This window comes from Sinohyriopsis cumingii, chromosome 6, assembly GCF_028554795.1.
Source record: "Sinohyriopsis cumingii isolate HCF-2022 chromosome 6, ASM2855479v2, whole genome shotgun sequence".
NCBI lineage: Eukaryota > Metazoa > Mollusca > Bivalvia > Unionida > Unionidae > Sinohyriopsis > Sinohyriopsis cumingii.
Genome location: NC_142966.1, coordinates 64,290,881 through 64,318,864, shown reverse-complemented (window position 1 = coordinate 64,318,864; position 27,984 = coordinate 64,290,881). Strand labels below are relative to the sequence as shown.

At 42.1% G+C, this 27,984-nt stretch overlaps 1 protein-coding gene across 2 annotated transcripts in view; it reads right to left on the bottom strand.

The window, feature by feature from the left end:
* The window catches only part of LOC149797090 (N-acylethanolamine-hydrolyzing acid amidase-like), a 92,026-nt gene extending 65,970 nt beyond the window's left edge, over nucleotides 1–26,056 (bottom strand). Inside the window, exon 1 of one of the 2 annotated variants that reach the window (XM_089961766.1) lies at nucleotides 25,698–26,056. In XM_089961766.1, the coding sequence (XP_089817892.1) occupies nucleotides 25,698–25,909 (212 nt within the window). In that variant the 5' untranslated portion in view covers nucleotides 25,910–26,056. Of the gene's footprint in view, nucleotides 1–23,357; nucleotides 23,819–25,697 lie in introns of those variants that run through there. The other variant, XM_089961765.1, reaches the window with a different exon arrangement.
* Nucleotides 26,057–27,984: the final 1,928 nt, after the last annotated feature.

Genomic DNA, 27,984 nt, shown 5'->3' with positions numbered 1-27,984 from the left:
TTCCTTGCTAAGTACCATACAAACAAATAAATCTTTGTCTTGAGAGAACTTAAGTACGTTTCCTGTAAACCGAAGTTCGACACGTGTCTGTATTGTTGAGTAAAGATCAAAATGGGATTTAGGTAAACCTCCTTTTCTGGTTATACATTTATAGCCGACCAAAACTAACATGACTTATATTTATATTTTACTTGGTACAATAATAATTTGCAAAAGTGTGGAACGGACATAAGGTAGCTTTTAACAAGAAAGCGCCAGCGGTAACTTTGCTCTGTCTATACATATGAAGGCCACAGTCTTTTGGTTCGAAACAGAAAAGAAAATACGAGGAAGAAAAAGACCCAATTCAATCTTACTGTGCACCGTTCTCACAGAAACTGTGTTGTAATATATACGACCTTGGCCTACTCGTGGAGACAGAAACGAGAACTGCGACGTGTTTCATAAGAAAGCCAGTCCTGAATTGTAATCTCTGCTAAATCTATACACGTGATCATCCAAGAATGATCACAGAAAGCTACATTTTACTTCATGACAAACAAATTTTAAATGTTCTTGCCGCTACTGACAACGGCAGAATAAACTTGAGGCTAAAACTAGAATCTGTTGAAATATGGAAAGAAGACATGAATATGCATTCAATCACCCACCCCTACACTCTCACGCTTAGCCCGTTCCATAAATGTGGTTCAAAGTCTATTACAGCCAGATACATAAAATAGTTACCTTCCATTTGTACTTCATGTTTTCAAGTACTCTTAAACGGTGTAGGAAACACGACAGAGCACAGACGGACGGACAAGATTTAAGGTTACTTACGAGCTATTGATAACTAATAGGCATAACAGACTGGACAGCTTTTACATCATTTTACATGTCCATTACTTCTTTATTTACTTTAAAACACAAAAGTATATAAGATTTCCAGCAAAAATAAGTAAATACACATTCTGGATTCTCACAATCATCATTTCACTCTTATATTTTAAATTCTGACCGATTTGCAATTATCATACCTGTTAAATCGATTAAAATCAAGTGCAACTGAGTATCGTCATTGCATAAATTGCGACATAAATCGGTAAAAAGTGAATAATTCGAATAAAAATTGCTTAAACCAAAGTTTGTTTTGATTGTTATTATTATTATTATTATTATTAAAACAATTCCATATCATATTCTCGGGGCGTAAGTAGTTAAGGGGGATACATTACGTACAATGGGAATTAGCATTACAGACCCCCTTGGGTCAGATTACGTACAATGGAAATTTAACATGGCGAAAAATCGTGGGAACATATACGTACAAGGGGAATTAACATGGGAATAAATCGTGGGATACTATACGTACAAGGGGAATTAACATGGGAATAAATCGTGGGATACTATACGTACAAGGGGAATTTAACATGGGAATAAATCGTGGGTCACTTTACGTACAAGGGGAATTTAACATGGGATTTTTTTTTTAAATTTTTAAAAAAGGGGGTAGGCAATTCAAAGGCTATCTCTTTTCGAGAAATATGGCTGGCCCTGAAAAGGGCCTTTGGGTTTATGTTAATGTATTCATAAACATAAATGGCACCGCATTGGTCTTCTGCACCGCATTGGTCTTCTTCTTCTCCTTAGGCTGCGTCTCACTGTTGGTCCGTACATCAGCACTCTTTTCAGGCATCCTTGCCTCTCCACGTAGATCCTACGTATCCACAGGCTGGTGTTGGTCCTGTGGACAACGGTCCACTTGGATCGGACATACATGAGCAAGTCTGTCCGAAACATCATGGAAGACACAAGGGTGGATGACTCAACTGTAGTCCACATCTTGAAGCGACGAGAACAGGTGAATCAATGCATTGAACGGCGCTTATTTATAGGGACAGGAAGGATTGAAACGGATTGAGTTCATTCACCAATCCGAACACGCGTTACAGAATTCAGTCAGCCCGCATCCAATCCGAAGAGAGCAGTCTGTGACGTCACGTAGTCAATATAGATTCGCTAGCGCTTGTGTGCAGTCAATCTATGCGACAGTGATTCAACATGACGGAAACTCAGAAAACGATCCATTGGGGTGCACCAGCAGGGGAGACTGCCCAAGGGAACTCGGACTTACTTTCAGAAGAAGTGAATTGGGATTTTGTGGATTTTCTCTCCTCGCAAGAATTTGTTCCGGAACCTTCGTTACCTTCTTCATTACCGCAAGTGGAGAATTTTAGACAGAGACAGAAAGAAGAATTGGAGAAATTTATGCAACGACAAAAGGAAGCGGAACAGGCTTTTCTCCTACAGCAACAGCAACAAGAAGAAGAGGTAAGAAAAAAACAACAGCAGCAACAGCAAGAAGAAGAAGTAGCAGCAAAGAAACAAGAGGGTGAAAATCAAACGGCCACGGTACTGTTGGACATTTTAGCGGAGTTAAGAAGTCTGAAACAAATGTATCAGACTTCTTTATCACGACCGAAGAGAATACGACCTTCCCGAGCTAAACACGTCAACCCTGTGACTAAGCCTACCGTACCACCCTTAGTGATTTCAACCCAATCATTATCATCATCATCATTACGCAGTCCAGAAGTAGGCCTTGGCCGTGGCAAAGGCATAAGGCAGTTAAAGTTGATTGCTTAAACTCACCCCTTCACCATGAAGAAAAAAGGCCCTTTTCAGGGCCACCCACATTTCTCGAAAAGAAATACAATTTCAATTTGCCAATAACTCAAAAAACCCCACCCATTTTACCCTTATAGTACGTGTCTGTGTATGAGTGCGTGAGTGTAGCTTCTTATTTTAAAATCATAACTCAAAGACACTTACCTTATATCATTCATTTATTCTTTTCTCCATTTTTTACAATTCAATTCACAATTCACATCACAACACTTTAATTAAAAGTTCATTCACTTCTTCTTTCTCCTTGTTTAGTCTCTCTGTTTTTTGAATTTCTTCACCGTCTTTTCCTCATTTTCTTCCCTTCTTCTTTTCTTCTTCTCCTGTTTCTTTGCCTCTTCTAAATAGAATTGTCTTTTTTCTTCCTCTGAAGAATCCCTCTCTTCTTTCGAAGAATCCCTCTCTTCTTCTGAAGAATCCTTTTTTTCTTCTGACTCCTCTTGTTTCTTTTTTGGGCAATCTGGAGACCAATGTCCTTTTTCTTGACAATAATAACAGGTATCTTGACTTTTGTCTTTTTTAGTCCCTGTTTTTGTTCTTTTTTCACGGTCTGGACACTCTGAAGACCAATGCCCTTTCTTCTGACAGATATAGCAAGTATCTTGACTTTTATCTCTAAAGGAAGGAGAGTAGTCCGTAGGCTGGTCTGAAGAGAATTTTCTAATGACCCCTCGCAAAGCTCTGACGAAACGTTCCATCTGGTTAGTCTCTTCCATCGTTGTGCTCGGCTTGAGAGTGAAATGAATAGTGAAAGGACAAGACACACACCCTTTTATATACGCTGGTCTGCCATGACTATAAATTAGTTTATGGTGTTTGAACTTGAGTCATTTGACTTTTTGCTTTCAAGATGAAACGATCCCATTCATTCGAGAAGAAAGAAGAAGAAGAAAGAAGTAAGAGGCAGAAACGTGATCTATCGCCTCGTACCAGGGCTGAAATCTTGGCACAAATTCATGCCAGTGATTTTGAAGAGGACATGAGTGAACCAGAATCCAAACCCTCTAAACCAAGTTCACCACCCTTAGTCAACCCTGAAAAGTACTATTCCATTCGAGAGACGGAAAAGCGCTCCTCTAGAAAATTTAGAACCACAGCCTACAAATACACGGTGAAGTTTAAAGATTTCAAGGCTGAAGTGCCGTTAGAGAAAGCAGAAGTGTTCATCACTGGGGTGTGGGATTCTTTGCTCACTTCACTCAAGCAACAATGTCAACCCAAAGAAGACGATCGCTTGAGACTTTCCATACAACACGACGGTTTGAAATCCCCTGTTTGGATCGAGTTTAGCACCCCGGCAGAATTGACTGCTTCCAAAGTCATGGACAAGATTCAACACGTGCAACAATCTAATGACCAGTTTGACATCACCGATGGTAAAGCCACACTGGATATGACCCACGTCTCTCCTCCTCAAGGGACTGGACGCAAAAAGATGTTATTGGTGGACGACCTTCGCAACACCAAAAAGAGTCTCGTCCAAATTAACAACCCTCATGACCAGATGTGTTTAGCCCGTGCCATCGTGGTGGGACGAACCTATGCCAACAAGAACGACACGGTAGAATGGAAAAGAACCTGGAACACTATTCAACGTTCCTATCGAGCCAAACAACGAAACGAAGCAGAACTCCTGTTACGACAAGCCGGACTGTCCAAAGACACACCCTGTGGCATTCCTGAGATGCAAAAATTGCAAGATGTCCTAGCTCCACGATACACCTTGAAAGTGCACCGTCAAGAAATGCGCGGGCCTCTATTGTTTCGAGGCCAAGATTTTAAGGACGGAAAATACATTCACGTTTATCATCACGATGACCATTTTGATACCATTACCAGTATCCCCGGATTCCTGGGATACGGTTATTACTGTGAGAAATGTGACCATGGTTATAATAATCGAGAGCAACACAAGCATTGTGGATCGAAATGCACAGGATGTTTGGCCTCTTCACCCTGTCTGAGGGAAGAACCAGTGCCTTGTTCAACTTGTCTGCGCACGTTTGTCAGCCCTACCTGTTACCAACAACATCTGAAAACGCAAGGTTCACAGAAAAAATGCGCTTGTCAACTCCTGAGATTGTGCCCTACGTGTGAACAAGTCATACGTACCAATAATACCAAGGCACACGTATGTTCAGGAAAGAAAAAATGTCACATTTGTCACCACATCGTGGACTTGGAACACCAATGCTACGTGCAAAAATACCAACCCCCACCAGAGAAAGAGGACGGTCACAAGAAGAAAGGCAATTTCATCTTTTTCGATTTCGAATGCATGCAAGAGACTGGCATTCACATTCCTAATTTCTGCGTGGCTCATCGAGCGTGCGAGAAGTGCATTCAAGAACCTATCTTCAGTCATTGCCCTCACTGCAGCAAGATTCCCGGAGGACGTGAAAAAATCTTTCGGGGACCAAACACGTTAGCCGATTTTGCCCAATGGGTCTTAGACCCCGTCGACAAGACGTGGAGCCAAGAGGACATCGAACGTTACGGAGATTGTCATCGTCATGCCACGGTGATGGCTCACAATTTTTCCGGATACGATGGACAGTTTCTTTTGAGGTACTATACGGAACAAGGCACCGAGCGTCCTAAAGTGACTTTGAACGGAGCCAAAATCATTTTCATGCAAGTGGGACAAGTACAGTTTAAAGATTCGATGAGCTATTTGGCCATGCCTTTGAGTCGAATGCCTAAAACGTTTGGAATGACAGAAATGGCTAAAGGGTACTTTCCACACTTTTTCAATACGGAAGCCAATCAACATGCCGTTCTACCCCATTTGCCTGAGGCTCACTATTACGACCCCGACAACATGCGTACCGAACAACGAGAAGCTTTCTACGCTTGGTACCAGATTCACGCCTCGGACCCTTTCGACTTTCAGGAAGAAATGCTAAAGTATTGTCGTTCCGACGTGGACATTTTACGGCGTTGCTGTGGAAAATTTCGAGAACTGTTCATGGAACACGGAGGGGTCGATCCTTTGAAAGAAGCTTGCACCATTGCCAAAGCGTGTTCCCTAGTGTATCGACAACGATTCATGCCTCAAAAGACCGTGGCTGTCATCAGCCCTCAAACGACCCACTTTGTCAAACGTCAATACTCGGTCAAAGCCCTGCGCTGGTTACATTACTTGTGCGACAAGGAAGACAAGTGGATTCAGCATGCCCGCAACGGAGGGGGCGAAAAGACCATCGGAACGTATTCGGTCGATGGCTGGGACTTAGAAAACCCCAAGATCGTGTACGAGTTTAACGGTTGCTTATTTCACGGATGTCCCGTTTGTTACCCTGACCGTGGTACTAAAAATCAGTTTTTACAACGAACCATGGAAGACTTGTACCAGGACACTTGTCAGCGGCGCCTAAAGTTAGAACAGCAAGGATACCAAGTGGTGGAAATATGGGAACACGAGTACGATCACCGTATGAAAACGATCCCGAGTTTAAACGCCTCGTGGAAAGTTACCAGTTCATGGACCCGCTGAACCCGAGGGATAGTTTGTACGGAGGAAGGACCAATGCCACCTGTTTGCTGTACCAAGCCGACGAAGAGAAAGGAGAAGAAATCAAATACTTGGACGTGTGTTCGCTGTATCCCTACGTGTGCAAATATTGTCGCTTTCCTGTAGGCCACCCGCAATTGCTGACGGAACACATCGACCTGGTCAACATTCGACAATACGAAGGCTTGATCAAGTGCAAAGTTTTGCCTCCCACGAACCTATACCATCCCGTCTTACCTCACCATTGTCAAGGCAAACTGATGTTTCCCTTGTGCCGTACTTGTGCCGAAACGTGCAACCAAGACCAACCTTGTCAGCACACCCAAGAAGAACGGGCCTTGACGGGAACCTGGGTCAGCGTGGAATTGTTCAAAGCTCTGGACATGGGATACCAACTGTTAGAAGTGTACGAAATTTGCCACTTTCCCAAGACACAACAATACCGCAAGGGTGACACCACGCAGAAAGGCATTTTCGCAGACTACGTGGATGCCTTTTTGAAACTGAAGCAAGAAGCCAGTGGCTATCCTTCCTGGTGTCACACTCCCGAAGACCAAATACAATTCAAAGAGAAATACTACGAACAAGAAGGCATCACTTTAGACCACATCGAGAAAAACGAAGGCAGGCGATCGTTTGCCAAAGTGATGTTAAATTGCTTGTGGGGTAAAATGGCACAACGACCGTGTTTACCCAAGACGGAATATTTGACAGAACCTTCCCGCTACTTCCAGATGATTCACGACAAAACCAAATACATGAAACACGTGGACGTCGTTCGAGAGGATTTAATCTTGGTCAATTACGAAGAAGATCTGGACTTTGTACAAGACGACCCTTTTGGAAATGTCATCATTGCGGCTTACGTGACAGCTCATGCTCGCTTAAAATTGTACGAAGCTTTAGAACTGTTAGAAGAACGCGTCCTGTACTTTGACACGGACAGTTGCATTTACATCCATCACCCGATTCAACATCACCCTGACATCGAAGGAGACCGTTTAGGAGCCTGGACAGACGAGCATCCCGACGACAAGATTCTAAGTTTCGTCAGTGGCGGTCCTAAAAATTACGGCTACGAATACCGGGACAAACAAGGAGAAGTGCACACGACGTGCAAAGTGAAAGGACTGACTCTGAATTATCGTACCAGTCGAGTGGTCAACTTTGGGGTATTGAAAGAAGCCTTGCAATCGGGAGAGGATGGAAACTTTAAAGTGACCACCTACCAACCGAACAAAATTGTACGTTTACCCACTCACCACATCGTCAGTCGACCCTTGGAAAAAGTCTATCAAATCGTATACCAGAAGCGAGTTCGACTTCCCAATCATTTCACCTTACCGTACGGTCACGTCGGTATTGGTCTGTATATAAAAAGGAACCCTAGGCAAGATCGATAGTTCATTGTGACTACCAAGACCAAGCGAACAAGATGAATACTTTGAAAGAGGCATCGTTCCAGTTTGGGGATTGTAAAAAAGTTGTATCTTCCTCTAGTGTGACTAATACTGGATGGATAAGACCCATGCATTGCGACGGAAAATGTCCGGAAGGAAACTGCGATTGTCCATGTGGTTACCATTGTAATTGCGTAACGGAGTTTGCAGACGAGTGCGATTGTGAGCCTTGCGATGGGACCGATGCTGTACCTTGTGACCTGAGCGATGCCGTAAAGCATCATGGGAACTTTAGTACCCCTATCATGGAAAGTGATGCTGTGCGTGTCAGACCTGTGGGATGCGAAAGTGATGCTGCTCGTCCTCTTGGACATTTTACTGGGTTTCGTTTTAAAGGGGAATGTCCACCTTCACGTCTACCCCCTTACGGATGTCATCCAGCCCTGAGCAAACTCCTACCTATGTCACTCAACCCTCATCGAAACGAACCTGTGAAAAACGAATATTCGTTTCCTGTGCGTTTGTCGGAATACTGCGACTTTGAAAATCGTCTTCAATCGTTCAAAGGAAAATGGCCTAAGTATCTGGGAGGACCGACCCCCGAAGAATTAGCCAGAGCCGGATTTTTCTACTTGGGCGAAGGAGATAAAGTCAGGTGCTTCAGTTGCGATGTGACACTTCACCACTGGGAACCGCAAGATTCGGCCTACGTAGAACATGCTCGATGGTCACCGAATTGTCATTACTTACCCTTAGTGGGACCGAGACATTGAAGTAACTTCTTACCATAATAATCTGTTCATGAATACTTTACAAGAGAACATTCGTGCTTTGCCTGTGGAGTTGAGAGAACGCATTTACCTAGAGCTGGTCAAAATACAAGTCAAACGTAAAGAACAATTGCATCCGTTACGTCACCAGATCTTTAACCACTGGTACCTGAATGGTATAAGAGAACTGATTCGTCAGAAATTGTTTCAGTGGTCAGACCTTGTTCAACACTTTGAGTTAGTGAATGATCGAAATGTTCATTATTTTGGTTACTTCGAGATTCACCTACAGCAATACATTGAGGAAGACAAGTTAAAGGATTATCAACATATTTTACGTGGAATCTACTTAGAGGAAGAGGAAACTTCTAAACGAACTCTGAAGTTTCGGTTACAGTATGCAAGATTTAGATTCCCTACTGGAGAACGAAGATCTCTGGCTAGAAAGTACGTGTATTGTTTCCGAAACAAAGAGACTATAAAAACAGGCTGCCATGCCACGACTTATGTCACATGTCATCCAACAGATTCCGTGGAAGGAACTCAATGACCATATTCAAACCGTGGATCATTACCATCGATTATTACAAGAACTGTATCCATTCAATTTGGGACGACAAGTGGTGTGTGTCTTAGTGACTTGTTTTTTGGGATTTCGTTTACCAGCCGATTCTTTGTGGACTCTTTACGATCAGTACTTACCACCTCCATGGCCTTAAATGGTCACGAAAAACTCCTTTTGCTCAAAGCCTTGCGTTTTCATCTGGATACTTCTCGACCTCTACGGGAAAAAAAGATTCGTCAACTTTTAGCTACCCAAGACGTGTATGACGATGTGTGTGTAGCTTGTGACTTACACCCTCATTGGACAGATGTTCGTGACTGGAAAAAGGGGGGTTTTGAGGCTTGGACCCAAGAAGTGGCCCAGTATGCACAAGAGTTGTTCAAGGAAAAAAGTTACTTTTCAACCTGTGTTAGTGACGGTGCCAGAAGAACCCGTCACCGAGAACAACCACTCGCTTCAGGACAGGACTGTCATGGACATTCCTGAAAGGTCATTCCGGGAGGACACTTGTGTGACAATACCTCATGTAGAGACTGTAAGAACATTACACACTGTCCCTAGGACATCTTGGTTACCCAAAACATGTTGTACAGACACTTGTTTATATTCCACTTTGATCGCTTTGCTGTGTTTTATATTCCTGTACATCACTATTTGGGTTGTATGTATTTTTGTCTTTCGTGTTCATATTTGAAACATTCAATAAACGTGTTCTGAAAAAAGTATATAAACTCTTGTCTTGTTCGTTTTTCGTGTCACAAGTGACATTTCTCACACCATGGCTACCTCTACTGTCTCTGCTCCCTCTTCCTCTACTGTCAAAGTCATCGACGAACACTTAGATTGTGCCAGTTGGGAGGCTTTGTATCTTCGCCATCCCTTTAACATGCTCATTGCTGGACCTAGCGGTTCAGGCAAAACCGAATTCGTCAAACGTTTGATCGAACATAAACATCATTTGATCGATCGGCCCCCTCAACGGATGGTGTGGTGTTACAAAGAGTGGCAATCGGCGTACAGCCTTTTGCGAGAAAGTCAAGGCGATTCCATCGTGTTTGTGGAAGGCATTCCTAAAGAAGACGACGGCATCGTCTCTGACTCCCGTCAAACCCATTTGGTCATTTTCGACGACATGTTAGGAGAAGACGAAGAAGAAATTAAATTGTGGTTCACGCGCAAAGGGCATCACCGTAATGCCAGTGTCGTTTACATCACCCAAAATTTGTTTCAACAAAGTAAAGCCCATCGCACCATCAGTCTCAATGCGCATTACGTGGTCTTGTTTAAAAGCCCTCGAGATAAATCGCAAGTGCAAGTCTTAGCCAAACAGTTAGGAACGCCTTGGCTGACTCAGGCGTACGACGATGCCACTCAAACGCCACACGCCTATTTACTCGTCGATTTGAAACCTACCACTCCCGAGGATTTGCGATTTCGTACCCACTTGTTTCACCACTGGTGCCAAGACGGAGGGCCTGTCCTGTACACGTCTCCGTCCTCGACTTCATTTCACTCCCCATGAAAAAATCTATAAAAACCTCAGACCCTTTTTCGTCTGTCTCACACAGTGTGAACATGACGTCCCTTCAGTCGCATCTTCCCGTCAAATTGATTCGTGCCTTGTATGGCATCAGTCGAGAAAAAGATCCACAAACACGAGCCCGTGTCTTAGAAGCTAGTCTCAAAGAAGTCTTACGATGGTTCACGGTGACGGCACGTCAATTACTCCAAAGAATCATTCAGATTCCTCATCAAACCCAACGCTTTTTCGATCGAAACAAAGTCGCTTTGGTCCAACTGGCCGATCCCCGCATCGACACTCAAACCAAAAAACAAATCATTTTGAAACCTGGAGGGAGCGGTACTCTAGGAGGGGTCATCATTCGCTCACTCTTAAGATGGGATCCTAATGCCCCCAAAGTTATCCCTAAGACAAAAGTCCAACGAAGCCCCAAGAAGAAAAAGACCAAGTCCCCAAAGAGAAGAACTTCTCCAGTGGCGGGACCCTCCTCTTACCAGACACCACCCCGAAAAAAGAAAAGAAGCCCCCAGAAAAAGAAACAGAGAAAAAGTCCTCAGAAAAAGAAAAGTCCACAGAAGAAAACTAGTCGCAAGAGAGGCACTGCGGCCAGGACGCAGCCTTACACTCGCAAACCACGACCTGCCACAGCGTCTCCGGCAGCCTCACGTTTGTCCACTTCTCCGTTGATGTCACCAGGAACTGAAGAGTACTTGGAGACGTTGATTACACCAAGAACTTCTCCGTTGATGACCCCCAAAAGAACTTCCCCAGTGGCAGGACCTTCCCATTTAGCGGCAGTGGCTGCTGCTCACAAATTACCTTCTCCCAAAATCAAAGTCCATGAAAGATCGGGCATGTTACAAAGTTTACTGGATTTGTCCAAGCAAGAACTGATTCGATTTAGTCCGTTACGTACCCCTGCACGACGTGTCATGCCTGTCATGAAGTTGATACGCCGTAAAGACAATCAGTGGCGACGCGTTCCAGTATAAAAAAGGCCTGTGACCAAGTAGGGTATCAGTGTTCTTTTGGTGCTCCTAAAGACTCAAAGATGTCACCCTCCAGAAAACCCCAAGGAAAGAAAAGGAAAGGACTGCCACCACGTTTAGCCAAACATGGGGACCTGTTATCTGTCCTGTCCAAAGCTTCTCCACCCCTACGAAAAAAACTCATTCAAACGGCCTCCAAAGAGGTCATCGATACCGTGTGCGAATGTTGTTTGAACGTTTTGAAAGGCACGATCCCTTTGTCCAAACACCAGAAACAATGCTTAGGCAAACATCGTCACGTTCTTCGCCAAATGGTTCAAAAGAAAATTCCCATTCGTCAAAAAAAGAAGATGTTGGTTCAACGTGGAGGCATTTTGCCTCTCTTGTTAGGCCCCATACTGAAAGGAGTCTTGGGAACCATGTTGGGAGGACTGATGGGAGCAAGATAAAAAGGCCTTCGAAAGTCCCAAGATCTCAGAATCGACCCCTGACAACCCCATGGAAGGACGAAAACTAGCTTTAGTGCCTTACAAACGATGGATGGAATACCATCGGTGGCAAGAACAACGCACCCCGCATTTACCTCCCAATCCCAATTTGAGCGAGATGTCCCAGTTACAACACGAATTGCAGTCCTTGATGGATCGCCAAGATTTGTCCGAAACAGAAAAATCGCAAAAGTACGGTCAACTCTTGCAAAGACTGCAACTCTTTCACCAGAAAGCTTTAGACGAAACAACTTTACCCACTCTAAAAGATTTTAAGACCTTGATGAAAAGTCCAACACCATCACCAGTACCAGTACCAGTACCAGTACCACCAGTACCCGTGACCAAGACAGAAAAAGGAGAAGAAGAAGAAGAAGGGTTTCAAACTCCACCAGAAAAAGTACGCAAGTTAACAACACCACCTACCTCCAGAATTGGATGGATTAAAAAGATGATGGCCACCCCTTCTTCCTCACAAGAGAAAAAGAAAGTGAAGACAGAAGTGAAACAAGAACCGATATCCCCCGCTCAGACATCCTCCTCCTCTTCGACACCTATTGCCGGTCGCACACGCAAAGCCTTGCAATCCAAGAAAATACCCCAAGAGAAAAAGAGTAGCCTCTTCCAAGAGTGGGTGCCTTATTAACACACCAATCAACACAAAAAAATGGAAAAAGTCTTAGCCAGCATTTACTACGATCCCTCGCATCCTGCAGGTTACGCAGGAGTTCAAAAATTGTATCGTGCTGCCAAAACTCGACTGAAAAGTCTCCGTTTACCTCAAGTGCAACGATGGTTACAAGAACAAGCTACCTACACTTTACACAAACCCATTCGACGCAAGTTTTCCAGAAGTCGCACCCGAGTGGAAGGCATCGATCATCAATGGCAAGCCGATTTAGCCGATGTCTCTCATTTGGCCAGCTACAATCGTGGCTACAAATATTTGTTTTGTGTCATCGACGTCTTTTCCAAATTTGCCTGGGTCGTGCCCTTGACTTCCAAATCGAGCAGCGAGTTACTGCGAGCCCTGCAACGGGTGTTGAAACAAAGCGGTCGTCGCCCTCTTCGATGGCAAACGGACAAAGGCACCGAATTTCTGAACCAAGCTTTCCAAAAAGAATTAAAGAAACGTGACATTCATTTTTTTACCACCGAGAATCCCGAAACCAAAGCCAGCATCGTGGAACGTTTTCAACGTACTTTGAAAGAACGCATGTGGAAATATTTTACGCATCACCACACTCTGAAGTACATCGACATCTTACCGCACCTGGTGCAAGCGTACAACCAATCTTACCATCGAAGCATCGGACGTGCCCCGCAAGACGTGACTCCCGACAACGAAGTGCTGGTGTTCGAGCGTCTGTTTGGTACGTCCCCGACGAGGGCTGTCCCCAAAAAAAGTGGAGAGTTGGTCGTAGGAGATTGGGTGCGCATAGGCAAAACCAAACGCACTTTCGACAAAGGTTACTTACCTAACTGGACGACCGAATTGTTTCGCGTCACTGGACGAGTGCATGGCCGTCATCCTGCCGTCTATAAATTGGAAGACATGAACGGAGAAGTACTCAAAGGAACGTTTTATTTGCCCGAGTTACAACGTGTCACCAAAAAAGAAGACGACGTGTACGACATCGAAAGCATTCTCGAGCGCAGAACCCGTAAAGTGGGCAAACGACGTGTCAAAGAAGTCAAAGTACGTTGGAAAGGATATCCACCCAGTTTCGATTCTTGGATCGACGCTTCGCAAGTCATCGACTATAAAAAGAAGAAGTGACCATCATGCCCTTTCACACAGCAGACGCAGCTACGTCGACCACTCCTTCTTCCCCTAGTTCTTCTGTGCAAGATTTACAAAAACAACCCTTGTGGGTGTGGTGTGGAGAACGTGTGCCTAAAACGCAAATCGTCTTTTTCTGCCAAATCTTCGTGGTGTATTGTGTCATCGGGGCAGCCATTGCCAATTTGAGTTTGCAACAAGGAGACAAACAATTGTGGACCATTTTATTGAGCAGTTGCATCGGTTACCTGCTTCCCAATCCCTCCCTGAAATTCTCCTCGAACGGGAACGTTGTGTCCAGTGCCAGTGCCAGTCACCAGTCCAACCACAACCAGAACCCCATTTTGGGCGGAGACACGCCTCTGACGTCCAGTAATATCCCCTCGGACAGCCACAGAACTCTGGAATTATGAGTCACCAAAACCAATTTTACTTAACCTTACCCAGTGACAGTTCCATGGAGGTGTTTCCCCACAACACGTTGTGCTGTTACACGGCCAAATTACCTCAGGCCATCCCCTTAGATCACGAAGCCCATTGGGAAGTGGCTTTAGTAGAAATGATTCACCCGACCCAAGTCCTCAATGTCCTTCCCAATGAAAATAAATTTGATGTGGAAGTTCATGACGAGCAAATGCAACAGTGGATGGATACCCATAGCAAATATGACAAGAAAACCCGTACACCAAATTCAAAGTGGACCAACTATCACTTGTTCATTCCCCCAGGCTATTATTTTAGTGGTCAACATTTGGTCAACACCATAGCCACCAGGTTTAATAGTGTGTTTCTGAAAGCTTTGGAAAGTGTCAAAAAAAGTGTCACCCTGGAGTACCACAAAACAGCTCGTCGCTTCCTGATGAAATTTCCTGAGGGGCCCAAAATCATGTCTTTCTTATTTTGTCATGAATTGTTTGACATGTTGGGCGGTGACATGGAGCTAAGGAAGAAAGTAGAAAAAGAAAAAGGTGAATTACCAGTCATTTCTGACAACGATTCTTTTGCCAAGTATTTTCGTACCCCGGTAGAACTGAACCAAGGACTGAATTTGATGTTCGTGTACTCCGATGTGGTGGAGTACAACGTGGTGGGACACACCTCCGTACCGTTACTGCGTGTCATTCCTTTCAAAGTGGATTCTGCCGCAAACGCTGACGAGGAAGGTGGAAACACTTACCACGTCCACCGTGAATTTGTCCATCCTCACTATTTGCCTGTCAGCAAGTCGTATTTGGACACAGTCAACATTACTATAAAAGGAGATTTGGGACAAAATATTCCATTCACCAAAGGAAAAGTCACGGTGAAACTCCATTTTCGAAAACGGTTCTCTCACGACTCGTAAGTAAGTCATGTATCCAGTGTACCGAGGGGTTGCTCGACAGCGAGGACACGGTTTAGGAGACATGTTAAAATCGGCCTTTCGTTCGGTGGCCCCAGTGTTGAAACCGATGGTGACACGCGGATTGCACGCTTTGAAAGATGCGGCACTGACGCAAGGCAAAGAATTTCTCCAAAATGTCATCATCGACAAACAAAACCCTAAAGAAGCCTTGATGAGGGCAGGCAAAAATGTCTTGCTGCAAACGGGTAAAGACATTTTAGGCCGACGAGACACACCTATAAATGCCCTGCACGCTACCGAGTCAGGCATTCAGCAAGGACAAGGCAGAAAGAGACGACGCAGAAAACACCCTTTCACCAGACTTCAAGCGAAAAAGGCCAAGAAAAGAAGAACCGTTCGAGACTTAGACGTTTTCGATTATTGAAACATAGAAAAAATGATGCACCGAGAGTCTTGCGCCTGTTCCAAGACGGAACTGGATCTGTTTGCCATGCCCCCCACCATGATGACGATGCAAGAATCCCAGTGGGTGGAATTTCACCCCGTCTCCTCATTGACAGCCTCAGCTCCCATCGAGTTTGAAATCAAAGGACAGCCCGAAGATTACATCGATCTGAATAGCAGTTACTTGTACTTGAAAGTCAAAGTTGTCGATGAGGACAATTCGACCCTAGATGGCGATGAGGTAATAGCTCCCGTCAACAATTTCATGCATTCCTTGTTTAGCGGAGTGGACTTGTACTTGAACAACAAACTGGTCAGCAGCAGCATGGATACTTACCCTTATCGAGCGTACCTGGAAAATCTCTTGACGTACGGAATAGATGCCAAGAACACTCATCTCAATGCCTGTGTGCTATGGGAAGCTGACGAAGCAGGCCAGTTTGAAAGATTCGAAACTGAGGCAAGCAAAACACCAAACAATGACGGATTTGTAGAACGAAGAGACAAAATCAAAAACGGACAAAGTTTAGAACTGATGGATCGTTTACATCTGGACATGTGGTTGCAAGAGAAATATTTGCTAAACGGGGTGAATGTTCGCCTGAGACTGAATCGTAGCAGTGCCGCTTTCCATTTGATAGGTACTACTGTTTGCAAAACTGTCATCGAGGAAGCCAGGCTCTACGTACGCCGTGTGGAAGTGTTACCTAAAGTGGGTAACGACATCAGTCAGACGTTGAGCAGAACGACCGCTAAGTATCCCATACGACGCGTGGAAGTGAAAACCTTCACCATTCCCAAGGGACAGCGATCCATGATCGAAGATCATCTGTTCCAAGGACAGCTACCCAAACGTTTAATCGTTGGTATCGTCGAGAATACAGCCTTCAACGGAGCTGTCGAAAAAAATCCTTTCTACTTTCAACACTTTGGCGTGTCCAAGATCGAAGTCAGTCGCGATGGCAAGACCTTGTGTACCCGACCTTTCGAACCTGACTTTGAGAAGAAGAATTACTTGAGATCGTACTTGTCCCTGTACGAAGCCACCGGCCAGTTAGGAACCAACACCAGTCACGGCATTACGTACGAGGATTACGCAGGAGGTTATGCTTTGTGGGCTTTCGATTTCACTCCAGACCAAGGCAGCGACGAGGGACATTTCCACCCTATAAAATCCGGCCAAATTCGTGTGGAAATTCAGTTTGCAAACCGAGACCCTGATGTAACGGTGAACGTCATCCTGTATGCCGAATTTGATAATACCATAGAAATCAATAGTTTGAGAGAAGTCATTCTAGATTACTAGAAACCATGGAAGACTGTTGTCCCTCTTTACCTAGTGGAGAAACTTTGGAGATGGAATGTGAGGAAAAAGAAGAAGTGATCATGATGAAGTCGAGATGGCCAGAACAAGAAGCCCATTTAGTCTCCTGTTTTGCCAAACACTTGGTTGACAAAATGACGGAATTGATCAAGAAAAATTGTTATGGATGTCAAAACGATCATCCCAGTCAAATTCAACACGATAAATGCCTGATGTTGAGTCAAGAAGAAAAATTGGACGAGTATCTGGACGAAGCTTGGAGTCTCATCTCAAACAAAGACGTGTTGCACCAGTGGTATAAAGACTTGCGTAAACATTCTTGTCCACCATTAACCACTCAAGAGATCCATCGTATCGAAGCTCTCCTGAATCAAAGTGAGGAAACAGAACGAATAACCGTTTATTCGTCAGACATTTTCAAGCAAAAAGTCAGGATCGAATTGACAACTTATTATTACCTGTGAAGAAGAAGAAAAAAACAACACAGAAAACAATGGATACCTGGGAACTTTATTACCTTTTGAACCACAGTTCGTATACAGCTTCTTGGAATCCTGTCGTCTGTGCTAAAGATGAACTCCCTCATCGCAAACCTAAAGACCATCAAGCTTACGTGATCAACACGGACGACAGTCATCTCCCAGGAAGCCACTGGGTAGCCGTCTACTTTCCTCAAGAAGGATGTGTGGAATATTTCGATTCGTACGGATTGCCCCCTTTGGAAGACGATATCATCGACTTTATGAGAAGAAATGCTCAAACCACCCGATTCAATAACGTGAAATTACAAGGCACAGATTCCTTGGTGTGTGGACAGTACTGTGTGTATTTTCTGCATCATCGCAGCCTGGGCTATTCCTTAGAACATTTAGTGACTCATTTCGATCCTCGTTCTTCTGCTAGAAACGATGTGAAAGTAGATCGATGGTTTTGTGACCATTATGCTTATCTTTTGTCTCAAGCTAGGAAACGTAGTGTCCATCAATGGCCTAATGATTTCCAACAGTGGAAATCACAATTTCATTCACAACGTTGTCAGCCCTGTTCAAAGTAGTTAGTATTTGAAGAAAAAAATGTTAGTGATTAGAAAAAGGTTGTTAGATGTTATAGTGTTGGATTATTGTTAAAAATGTTAGAAATGTTGTTGTTTAGTGTTAAGTGATTTTTGAATAAAAAATGTTGTGTTTAGAAAAAAATGCCTTTGTCTTTTGTTTAGCTATAAGAATGTTGGATTGATGCTCTTTCATTTCTTACTATCTCTCTCATGAACGTTGCGGCTCGAAAAAACCGTGTGGGGGATGTTTTCCTTCACGTCCGCGCTTTAACTTTAAGAACCGGTTTGTTCCCAGTCTAACCATCCATTGTCGACTCATCCTCCTAAGAAGATGTGCTCCAAACTAGCTAAGCTCAACGAAGCCTACGTGAATTTGCATAGGGTCAGACACAGTCTGATACCGAAGCCAGAAGAAATAGAGAATGTGAGAATGTTAAAAATCACTGAAGACCTAATAGAAGAGCTCTTCAGAGAAGAAGTGAACAGGGAAAAAGAAGAATGGACAGAGAAGTACAGACTTCAAAAACAGCAGCAACAACAAGAACAGCAGCAGCAGCAACCTGAACCTGACAGAGGCTTTGTCGATTGCCGTATCGACACCAAAGAGTTCTTCTTCTCTTTCCGAAGAAGCAGACCTATTGCCAGAAAGTCTATCCTCAGAGGACATCGCATTCTTAGAAACTAAAAAAAGAATGCCATAGCAAAACAAAAAAACAGCCCTTTTCAGGGCTAACCAATACTCTAGAAAAGAAATAACTATTAATTTGCCAATGTGAGTAGGTAGAGTAGTGTGAAAATAAACACTAACTCTTTTATAAAAAATGTGAGGGTATGTGTTGGTGTGTTTGTGTTTGTAAGAGCTAACGTAAGTTGGTGAGGATAGTAGATTAAAATAATGTTTTTTGGGTTTTTGAGGTGTATATTTGGAGTTAGATTGGATTGTTTTGCTAATGTGGATAGTCTATTGAAGTGATTTATAAAAAATTTTAAAATAGTAATGGGTAGCATAAAAGAGTAAGTGAGTGTTTCTTTTAGGTCCGCGCGTTGTTGTTTTTTTGGTCATGATCTTGGTAAGATGAATTTTATGTTTTTAGGGGGATGTTTTAGTTCACGTCCGCGCTTTCAGTATAAATTGAAACTCGTTCGGCAGTCCAGCTACCCTTGTTGATTGATCAACACAAAAAAATGAACACGAGACTTGAGAAACTGTTGGAGCTTCATGTGCATCTGGAATATGCCAGGCGCATATTAAATGAACTGGCCGCGGAAGCCATTGTCGAGGAGGGAAGAATAAGAGAGGAGGAAAGAAGAAACAAAGAAGAGGAGGAGAGAAGATATAAAGAAGAAGAAGAAGAAAGAAGATATAAAGAGGAAAGAAGAAACAAAGAAGAGGAGGAGGAAAAGGAGAGAAGAAAAAATTTCAAAATCCCAGAGAGCGAAAATTGGGATTCTGAAGCGACATATCCTGCCTCTGCTCTCTCCCCCCAAAAGGTAAAATGTAACTGGGGGATAAGATGCGTATGTGGCGCCAGGCCTGGAAGGTGCCACCATTAACCAGGTGCCCATGAAGTTCCAAACAAAACAGCCCTTTTCAGGGCTACCCAATACTCTAGAAAAGAAATAACGATCAATTTGCCAATGTGTGTAAATAGAGTAGTGTGAAAATAAACACTAACTCTTTATTAATAGTGGAAGTGTATGTGTTTGTGTGTTTGTGTTTGTGTTTGTAACTAATAAAGTAAGTTAGTGTGAATAGTAGATTATGGGTTTATTTATTGTTTCTTAGCGTAAGTGGAGAGTATAGTTAGGGTTATATTATATGAAATGAGAAAAGTGGGGATGTTTTCCTTCACGTCCGCGCGTTGTTGGGTCATGATCTAGGTAAGATCAATTTTATGTTTTTAGGGGATGTTTTCCTTCACGTTCGCGCTTTGAGTATAAAACTAACAGTGTTGGCCATTGGAACCCATTCTACGGAATAAGCAAACAAGAAGATGCCAGCAGCTTCAGCTTTATACAACGATCTTATGGGAAGTTGGTATTGGATGGTAGATGGATTGAGTGTAGTAGAAAGGGTTGAACAGGAATGGAGGTATGCAGTGACAAAAGACTTCGTCTCAAGACAAGTAACCAGCCTCCACTTATCCGTAAATATTGTAAAAGAAATGATAGAGGATGAGGAGAAGAGAATCAGAGGTTTAATTAACCCACCGTATGTCAAAGTGGGTAAGTTAAAAGAAGCGATAGATCATGTGACGAGTGCAAGGTGCTTTCTAGAAGACATTGTAGAATGGACAGATTGGTGTTTCGCGAAGTGGGGGTTAGAAAAACTTAAGAAAGCTGAAGAACTAATGAGGAATGTGCTGACCGAAGAGGTCAAGAAGATCAAAGAAAAGTGGTCAAAGGAAAGAAAAAAAGAAGAAAATAGAAAAAAAAGGGATGAATTAGAAAAACTGAACACAAACTGGATGAAAATCCAAGAGAAGTTCCGGGCCATGGGCCACCCGGACTGGTTGCCGGAAACAGAAAAGAAAAAGAAGAAAGGAATGATGGACAAAATAAGAGGATGGTGGAAGAAGTTAAGAAGTTAAAAGAAGAAGAAGAAAAAACCCAAAGGCCCTTTTCAGGGCCCCCATATTTCTCGAAAAGAGATAGCCTTTGAATTGCCTACCCCCTTTTTTTAAAATTTAAAAAAAAAATCCCATGTTAAATTCCCCTTGTACGTAAAGTGACCCACGATTTATTCCCATGTTAAATTCCCCTTGTACGTATAGTATCCCACGATTTATTCCCATGTTAATTCCCCTTGTACGTATAGTATCCCACGATTTATTCCCATGTTAATTCCCCTTGTACGTATATGTTCCCACGATTTTTCGCCATGTTAAATTTCCATTGTACGTAATCTGACCCAAGGGGGTCTGTAATGCTAATTCCCATTGTACGTAATGTATCCCCCTTAACTACTGGCGTACATTTATATATACACCCAAAAGATGTAAATAATTGTGTATTTCGATTTTTAGCATATTTCGGTGTTTCTAGTAACCGAGTTGTTCATGTTGTTTTGTGTACCATGTTTGAACAATGGGTAAATTAGTTTATTTGCCAAGACATGGGGTGTTTTAGGAATCACAATTCAAGGATGCGGTTTAATGAAGCTGCTGGTCTACAAAAGGGAAATATTAGACCAAAGTTTACATTTTTTACAGTTTGCTTTGAACCAGTCATAAGGGTACCATGAAAGTGGTTAGATATTTAAACTCAGAATGGATTAATTAATAAAGTATAGAGACTTAATTACCAATTATGGTAGTGTAGATTGTTCAGTATGCACAGAAAGACATACGAGTAGAGAATATTAATATTCCAGACTGCTCCTTTTGGAGACAATCATAACGATTGGGACTAAAATTATGTCATTTTTATTATTATTGCCAAAAATACATTGAGAAATGTGTGACGTCTTCGTCATAAGACTCTAATGATGGCCAATACAGGCCTTTGTACCTTTTTCTAGGTTCTACTATCATGCTTGTTTAGGACTGACTGGAATCCATTGGATTTACAAACAGCATGTGAAGAAAAAAGCTAATTTCAGTTTCTCAAAGTTTTATACAAAAGACACTTTTCCATGTCACTAAATGGATTATTCATAAGTTTCAGTGACATTTCATTTTCACTACATACATAATCCATATTACTGTACATTGCATCAAATTTGGTGGACAAAAAGGTATGTGTTTTATTATAAGTTCTTGTTTCACGCACTAACTGCTAAATGTTTCAGGGTAATGAATTGAAAGAAACGGGACATCACTTGCAATAACATTTAGCCATCTCTTCACGGAGTACCATCCCCCACCCAAAAGTACTGAATTGTGCTAAACCAATAGCCCTTTAATATCGAAGGAATTTAATTCATCTTAGTTGCTTACTATCCTTTAATTATAATCTAGTCACATATCTTTTCCTGCCCCCAAGCTATTCTGTTCTGCTTATGCTGATAATTAAACGTGCTTTTAATACAAAGCAGCATGGTCACGCCGTCTGAGGTAGATATATTTCGACCCATATATAAAAACACGACTAGGAATCAAATACGAATGTGCGCAATGTTAGTATACATTATATCAAGTAGTAGCAAGGGGAGACAGTAGCCTAAGAAATAAATCGTTGGGACACCATCGGTATTGCTCAGTTGTTTAGTTCTAATTTGTTGATAAACCGCAAACACAATTATATGATTACTTCACTGGGTATATACATAACTTGTGACGCATTTGATAGAGTAGTAACCACGATTCACTTGTGTTACAACAAAGTAGGGAAATACCCTCAGTCACATGACATTACTGGATTGGTGCTATTTAAATTCTCAAGAGAGTCTGGAAATTCCCTCTTACTGGTAAGAATGAACAATGTATAACGCTTCAATGTCACTGACACATGACTGTGAGACTGGACGAAGTATTCATGTGATACAATAAAGGCCATTCAAACAATAAATTTACAGATCTGAGATCCGAGTTAACTTGAAGAAGTCCATATACTACGGTCGACACATCAGAGTAGAAATGACAAAGTATATCATTGCAATATTCTTATTTTTAATATGAAAATTGACGATAATGGATCATGAGAAACTGCCTTACCGGTAGACATTTAAAATACTTATTTTATGAGTACAAATTTGATTCATTTTCAATATAAATAAACACACTTCTTGTACAACCACAGTTGTCCTATCAGATGCAGTTAGAGAGTCCACCTTAGATGCGGGAGGTCGTGGGTTCGATCCCCGGCCGAGACATACCAAAGACTTACAAAAATGGTCCTAACAGCTGCCTCGCTTGGCGCTCAGCATTAGGAGGCTAGTGTTAGGACTGGTCGGCCTGGTGTTAGTATGATGTGACTGTGTGGACATCATGCTACATATCTGCGATATAATGCCCCAGTGCTAGCCATCACTATAAACTGCCACGCTGCAGACATCGTAGCGATATGACTGAAACATTGTTAAAGCTACGTTAAAAATCCAAATCACACTCAGATGAAATAGTTACATTCCGAAATTTGTTAGAACCTTGATTGTTCAAAGAGCGTTCACTTGTTTCATTTAAATGGCTATATTTCGAAGACAACATTTGGAGTCATTTTGTCTTTATTTAATTTTATCATCAAGCGCGACTGTCAGTACCAATGCGAGAAAGGGCGTGGGTGGGAGAAGGCATTTACTCACCACACACACACACACACACACACCCACTCTCTCTCTCTCTCTCTCTCTCTCTCTCTCTCTCTATATATATATATATATATATATATATATATATATATATATATATATATATATATACAGAGAGAGAGAGAGAGAGAGAAAGTGAGAGGGAGGGAGGGAGGGAGGGAGAGAGAGAGAGAATTTTAATAAGAAACGAACAGGTAGTATGAATTACAAGGTAAGAAAAGTCACCAATACTGTGTCTCATACTTACTCGATAATTGCACGAATGTACGAATCGACATACTTAAAATTTGTCACAACAGATGCCCATCTCGTCTCTGGCGATAAATCTAGGTTGACTTGGTACTTTGGTGAGGCAGAAAAGGCGTCATTTGTTGCATCAACTCTAGAGAAAGTCAGGGTAATAAAACTAATACAGGCACACAATACGACGTATCCTGTGAGAAGGCTTCTGCTCGCCATGTTCTTAACAGATCATTGTGAATTGAAAGTGGATACAAAGGACTTTTAACTGTCGACATTGCGACTCAGTCGACCCTAGTTTTGTAGTAGCAAAGAAGCTATTGATGTGTAATGCTCAGGCACGTAACGCTCGGCTAATTTTGGAATAATGAATACTTTGTTAACAATTCGTTGCACTTTCGGTTTCTCGAGTGGTAGGTTGGTTGGTACGAAGCATACTGCCTCGACACAGAAATGAATATGTTGAGTGATGATTATGATGATGCTGAGTGATGATTATGATGACGGTGCTGGTAATAGCAGTGGTAGTGCTACAGGTAGTAAGTATGATTATTTTGACAACGATGCCAATATTGACGAAGTGCAGAGAAAGAGGAAGTCAATGTGAGCAGGGTGAAAGGAATATAAAAATGATGTAACAATATTTGATTTGAAGAACGTATACAATCAGTGTCTCAAAAAAAGAAAAATAGGTCATACGTATTTTTTTTGGCAGGCATTTTATAAACCTGACCGTTTTTATAACATAATTTAAGGAACACGAAGGGTGGTCAGAACCCTTTTAATACTTACGCCTAATCTAAGTATGCCGACTATGAGAACTCATCGAAGACAATTATACATCAGTTCTAACAATAAAGCGTTGTCACATAGTACTGGAAAAAAGAGACGATCCCTTTACTTGTTATATGTTAATATTTGTATATAGGTTTGATGGAGTAGCATATATTGCTGCTGATTTGTTCAACATTTGGAGGAGTGTGACCCCTGCATCTTCTCCCTCCTATCCCAATTCTTTATTACCGGTGAGTCATCGGCAGTAGGTCACTCGTGTTCCCATATAGTCTTCAAGTTCGAAATTTCTAGGAGAATTCGTTCGGAAGAGATACAGTTCATTATTGTTTGTTCCAATCGAAACTTCTATGCAACGGCGCAAACAGCGTTAAAACTGACGTAGCCATTCTATTTAGACAATTTCATAACATAGTGAAGCACTGTGGCCTCAAAAAATGTTACTCTGCACTCTGTCCTTAAGAAAGATGGCACGCTGGCCTCGAACAGGAAATGTAATGTTAAGAATATCTATAGGTTAGCCCAACTTTTCACTAACCAGCACCTATATCTACTGATCATCACTCAGATCTCCTGGCCAAGACACTGTCGGGCAGACCGGCACCCACAACTACTGGCCAGCACTTAATACATCCTGAGCAGCATTCACCTCTGGTCATTAAGATCCACATCTACTCACCAACACAGTTGTGAAGGGAGATGAAAAGTAGGAGGTAGAATAAGGAAGAGTAACACTTCCAATAGCATTTCACATCGACACCTACATACATATAATCCCTGAAGACCAATGTAAAGAAGGAATATTCACACATGCACAAACATACTATCATACCTATATGATGTCACGAGAAAAGGGCAGAAGGATGTGTGGGTGTTTAGCTTAGAAAAGAAAACTATATACAAGAACATAACAACAACCTCACAAACTTTTCGCAAGAGTTTCAGTGGTATATCTGTAGATGATTAAAGGTCATTGGTTTTAGCCCAGTGTTAGGCCTGGTCGGCCTGGTGTTAGTATGATGTGACTGTGTGGACATCATGCTACATATCTGCGATATAATGCCCCAGTGCTAGCCATCACTATAAACTGCCACGCTGCAGACATCGTAGCGATATGACTGAAACATTGTTAAAGCTACGTTAAAAATCCAAATCACACTCAGATGAAATAGTTACATTCCGAAATTTGTTAGAACCTTGATTGTTCAAAGAGCGTTCACTTGTTTCATTTAAATGGCTATATTTCGAAGACAACATTTGGAGTCATTTTGTCTTTATTTAATTTTATCATCAAGCGCGACTGTCAGTACCAATGCGAGAAAGGGCGTGGGTGGGAGAAGGCATTTACTCACCACACACACACACACTCCCACTCTCTCTCTCTCTCTCTCTCTCTCTCTCTCTCTCTCTCTCTCTATATATATATATATATATATATATATATATATAGAGAGAGAGAGAGAGAGAGAGAGAGAGAGAGAATTTTAATAAGAAACGAACAGGTAGTATGAATTACAAGGTAAGAAAAGTCACCAATACTGTGTCTCATACTTACTCGATAATTGCACGAATGTACGAATCGACATACTTAAAATTTGTCACAACAGATGCCCATCTCATCTCTGGCGATAAATCTAGGTTGACTTGGTACTTTGGTAAGGCAGAAAAGGCGTCATTTGTTGCATCAACTCTAGAAAAAGTCAGGGTAATACAACTAATACAGGCACACAATACGACGTATCCTGTGAGAAGGCTTCTGCTCGCCATGTTCTTAACAGATCATTGTGAATCGAAAGAGGATACAAAGGACTTTTAACTATCAACATTGCGACTCAGTCGACCCTAGTTTTGTAGTAGCAAAGAAGCTATTGATGTGTAATGCTCAGGCACGTAACGCTCGGCTAATTTTGGAATAATGAATACTTTGTTAACAATTCGTTGCACTTTCGGTTTCTCGAGTGGTAGGTTGGTTGGTACGAAGCATACTGCCTCGACACAGAAATGAATATGTTGAGTGATGATTATGATGATGCTGAGTGATGATTATGATGACGGTGCTGGTAATAGCAGTGGTAGTGCTACAGGTAGTAAGTATGATTATTTTGACAACGATGCCAATATTGACGAAGTGCAGAGAAAGAGGAAGTCAATGTGAGCAGGGTGAAAGGAATATAAAAATGATGTAACAATATTTGATTTGAAGAACGTATACAATCAGTGTCTCAAAAAAAGAAAAATAGGTCATACGTATTTTTTTTGGCAGGCATTTTATAAACCTGACCGTTTTTATAACATAATTTAAGGAACACGAAGGGTGGTCAGAACCCTTTTAATACTTACGCCTAATCTAAGTATGCCGACTATGAGAACTCATCGAAGACAATTATACATCAGTTCTAACAATAAAGCGTTGTCACATAGTACTGGAAAAAAAGAGACGATCCCTTTACTTGTTATATGTTAATATTTGTATATAGGTTTGATGGAGTAGCATATATTGCTGCTGATTTGTTCAACATTTGGAGGAGTGTGACCCCTGCATCTTCTCCCTCCTATCCCAATTCTTTATTACCGGTAAGTCATCGGCAGTAGGTCACTCGTGTTCCCATATAGTCTTCAAGTTCGAAATTTCTGGGAGAATTCGTTCGGAAGAGATACAGTTCATTATTGTTTGTTCCAATCGAAACTTCTATGCAACGGCGAAAACAGCGTTAAAACTGACGTAGCCATTCTATTTAGACAATTTCATAACATAGTGAAGCACTGTGGCCTCAAAAAATGTTACTCTGCACTCTGTCCTTAAGAAAGATGGCACGCTGGCCTCGAACAGGAAATGTAATGTTAAGAATATCTATAGGTTAGCCCAACTTTTCACTAACCAGCACCTATATCTACTGATCATCACTCAGATCTCCTGGCCAAGACACTGTCGGGCAGACCGGCACCCACAACTACTGGCCAGCACTTAATACATCCTGAGCAGCATTCACCTCTGGTCATTAAGATCCACATCTACTCACCAACACAATTGTGAAGGGAGATGAAAAGTAGGAGGTAGAATAAGGAAGAGTAACACTTCCAATAGCATTTCACATCGACACCTACATACATATAATCCCTGAAGACCAATGTAAAGAAGGAATATTCATACATGCACAAACATACTATCATACCTATATGATGTCACGAGAAAAGGGCAGAAGGATGTGCGGGTGTTTAGCTTGGAAAAGAAAACTATATACAAGAACATAACAACAACCTCACAAACTTTTCGCAAGAGTTTCAGTGGTATATCTGTAGATGATTAAAGGTCATTGGTGTTAGCCCTGAGAAGGGCTGGGATTTTTTCGACCACACTTGCCGTTAGAGGGTACATCTTGCAGACGAGATTCTGTTTGCCACCCAATGTTGTTTTTGTTGCAGTCTCTCTGTTTCCCTTCATCGCTGCTGGACTTTAATCCAGGTTTTATTTAACCGTGATTACTTTTGCTTCCTCTTTGATCTTTCCTTCTTCCATTTTCCCCATGTGATCTGTCACATTGACACATACACATCATCACTTACAATTAAATACAGACGGTTAGACGGGTTTTAAGATTTTGTTGTTAAAAACACAATAATGACCAAAATACACACACAACACACACATATTGCCAATCATTTCAGTAGTGTATTTGCTTCTGAGTGATCAGGATGGCCCCAAAATGTTCATCTTTTTAGTCAAATTTTCCGTTAATGACCACATCGTTTTGAGGAAAATGTTAGTCTGGCTAGTTTCACTTTCCCAACTCTCATTTCCTATGATGAAGGGTTCTGTCTCTCTCTTTATGTTGCTGTTGTTG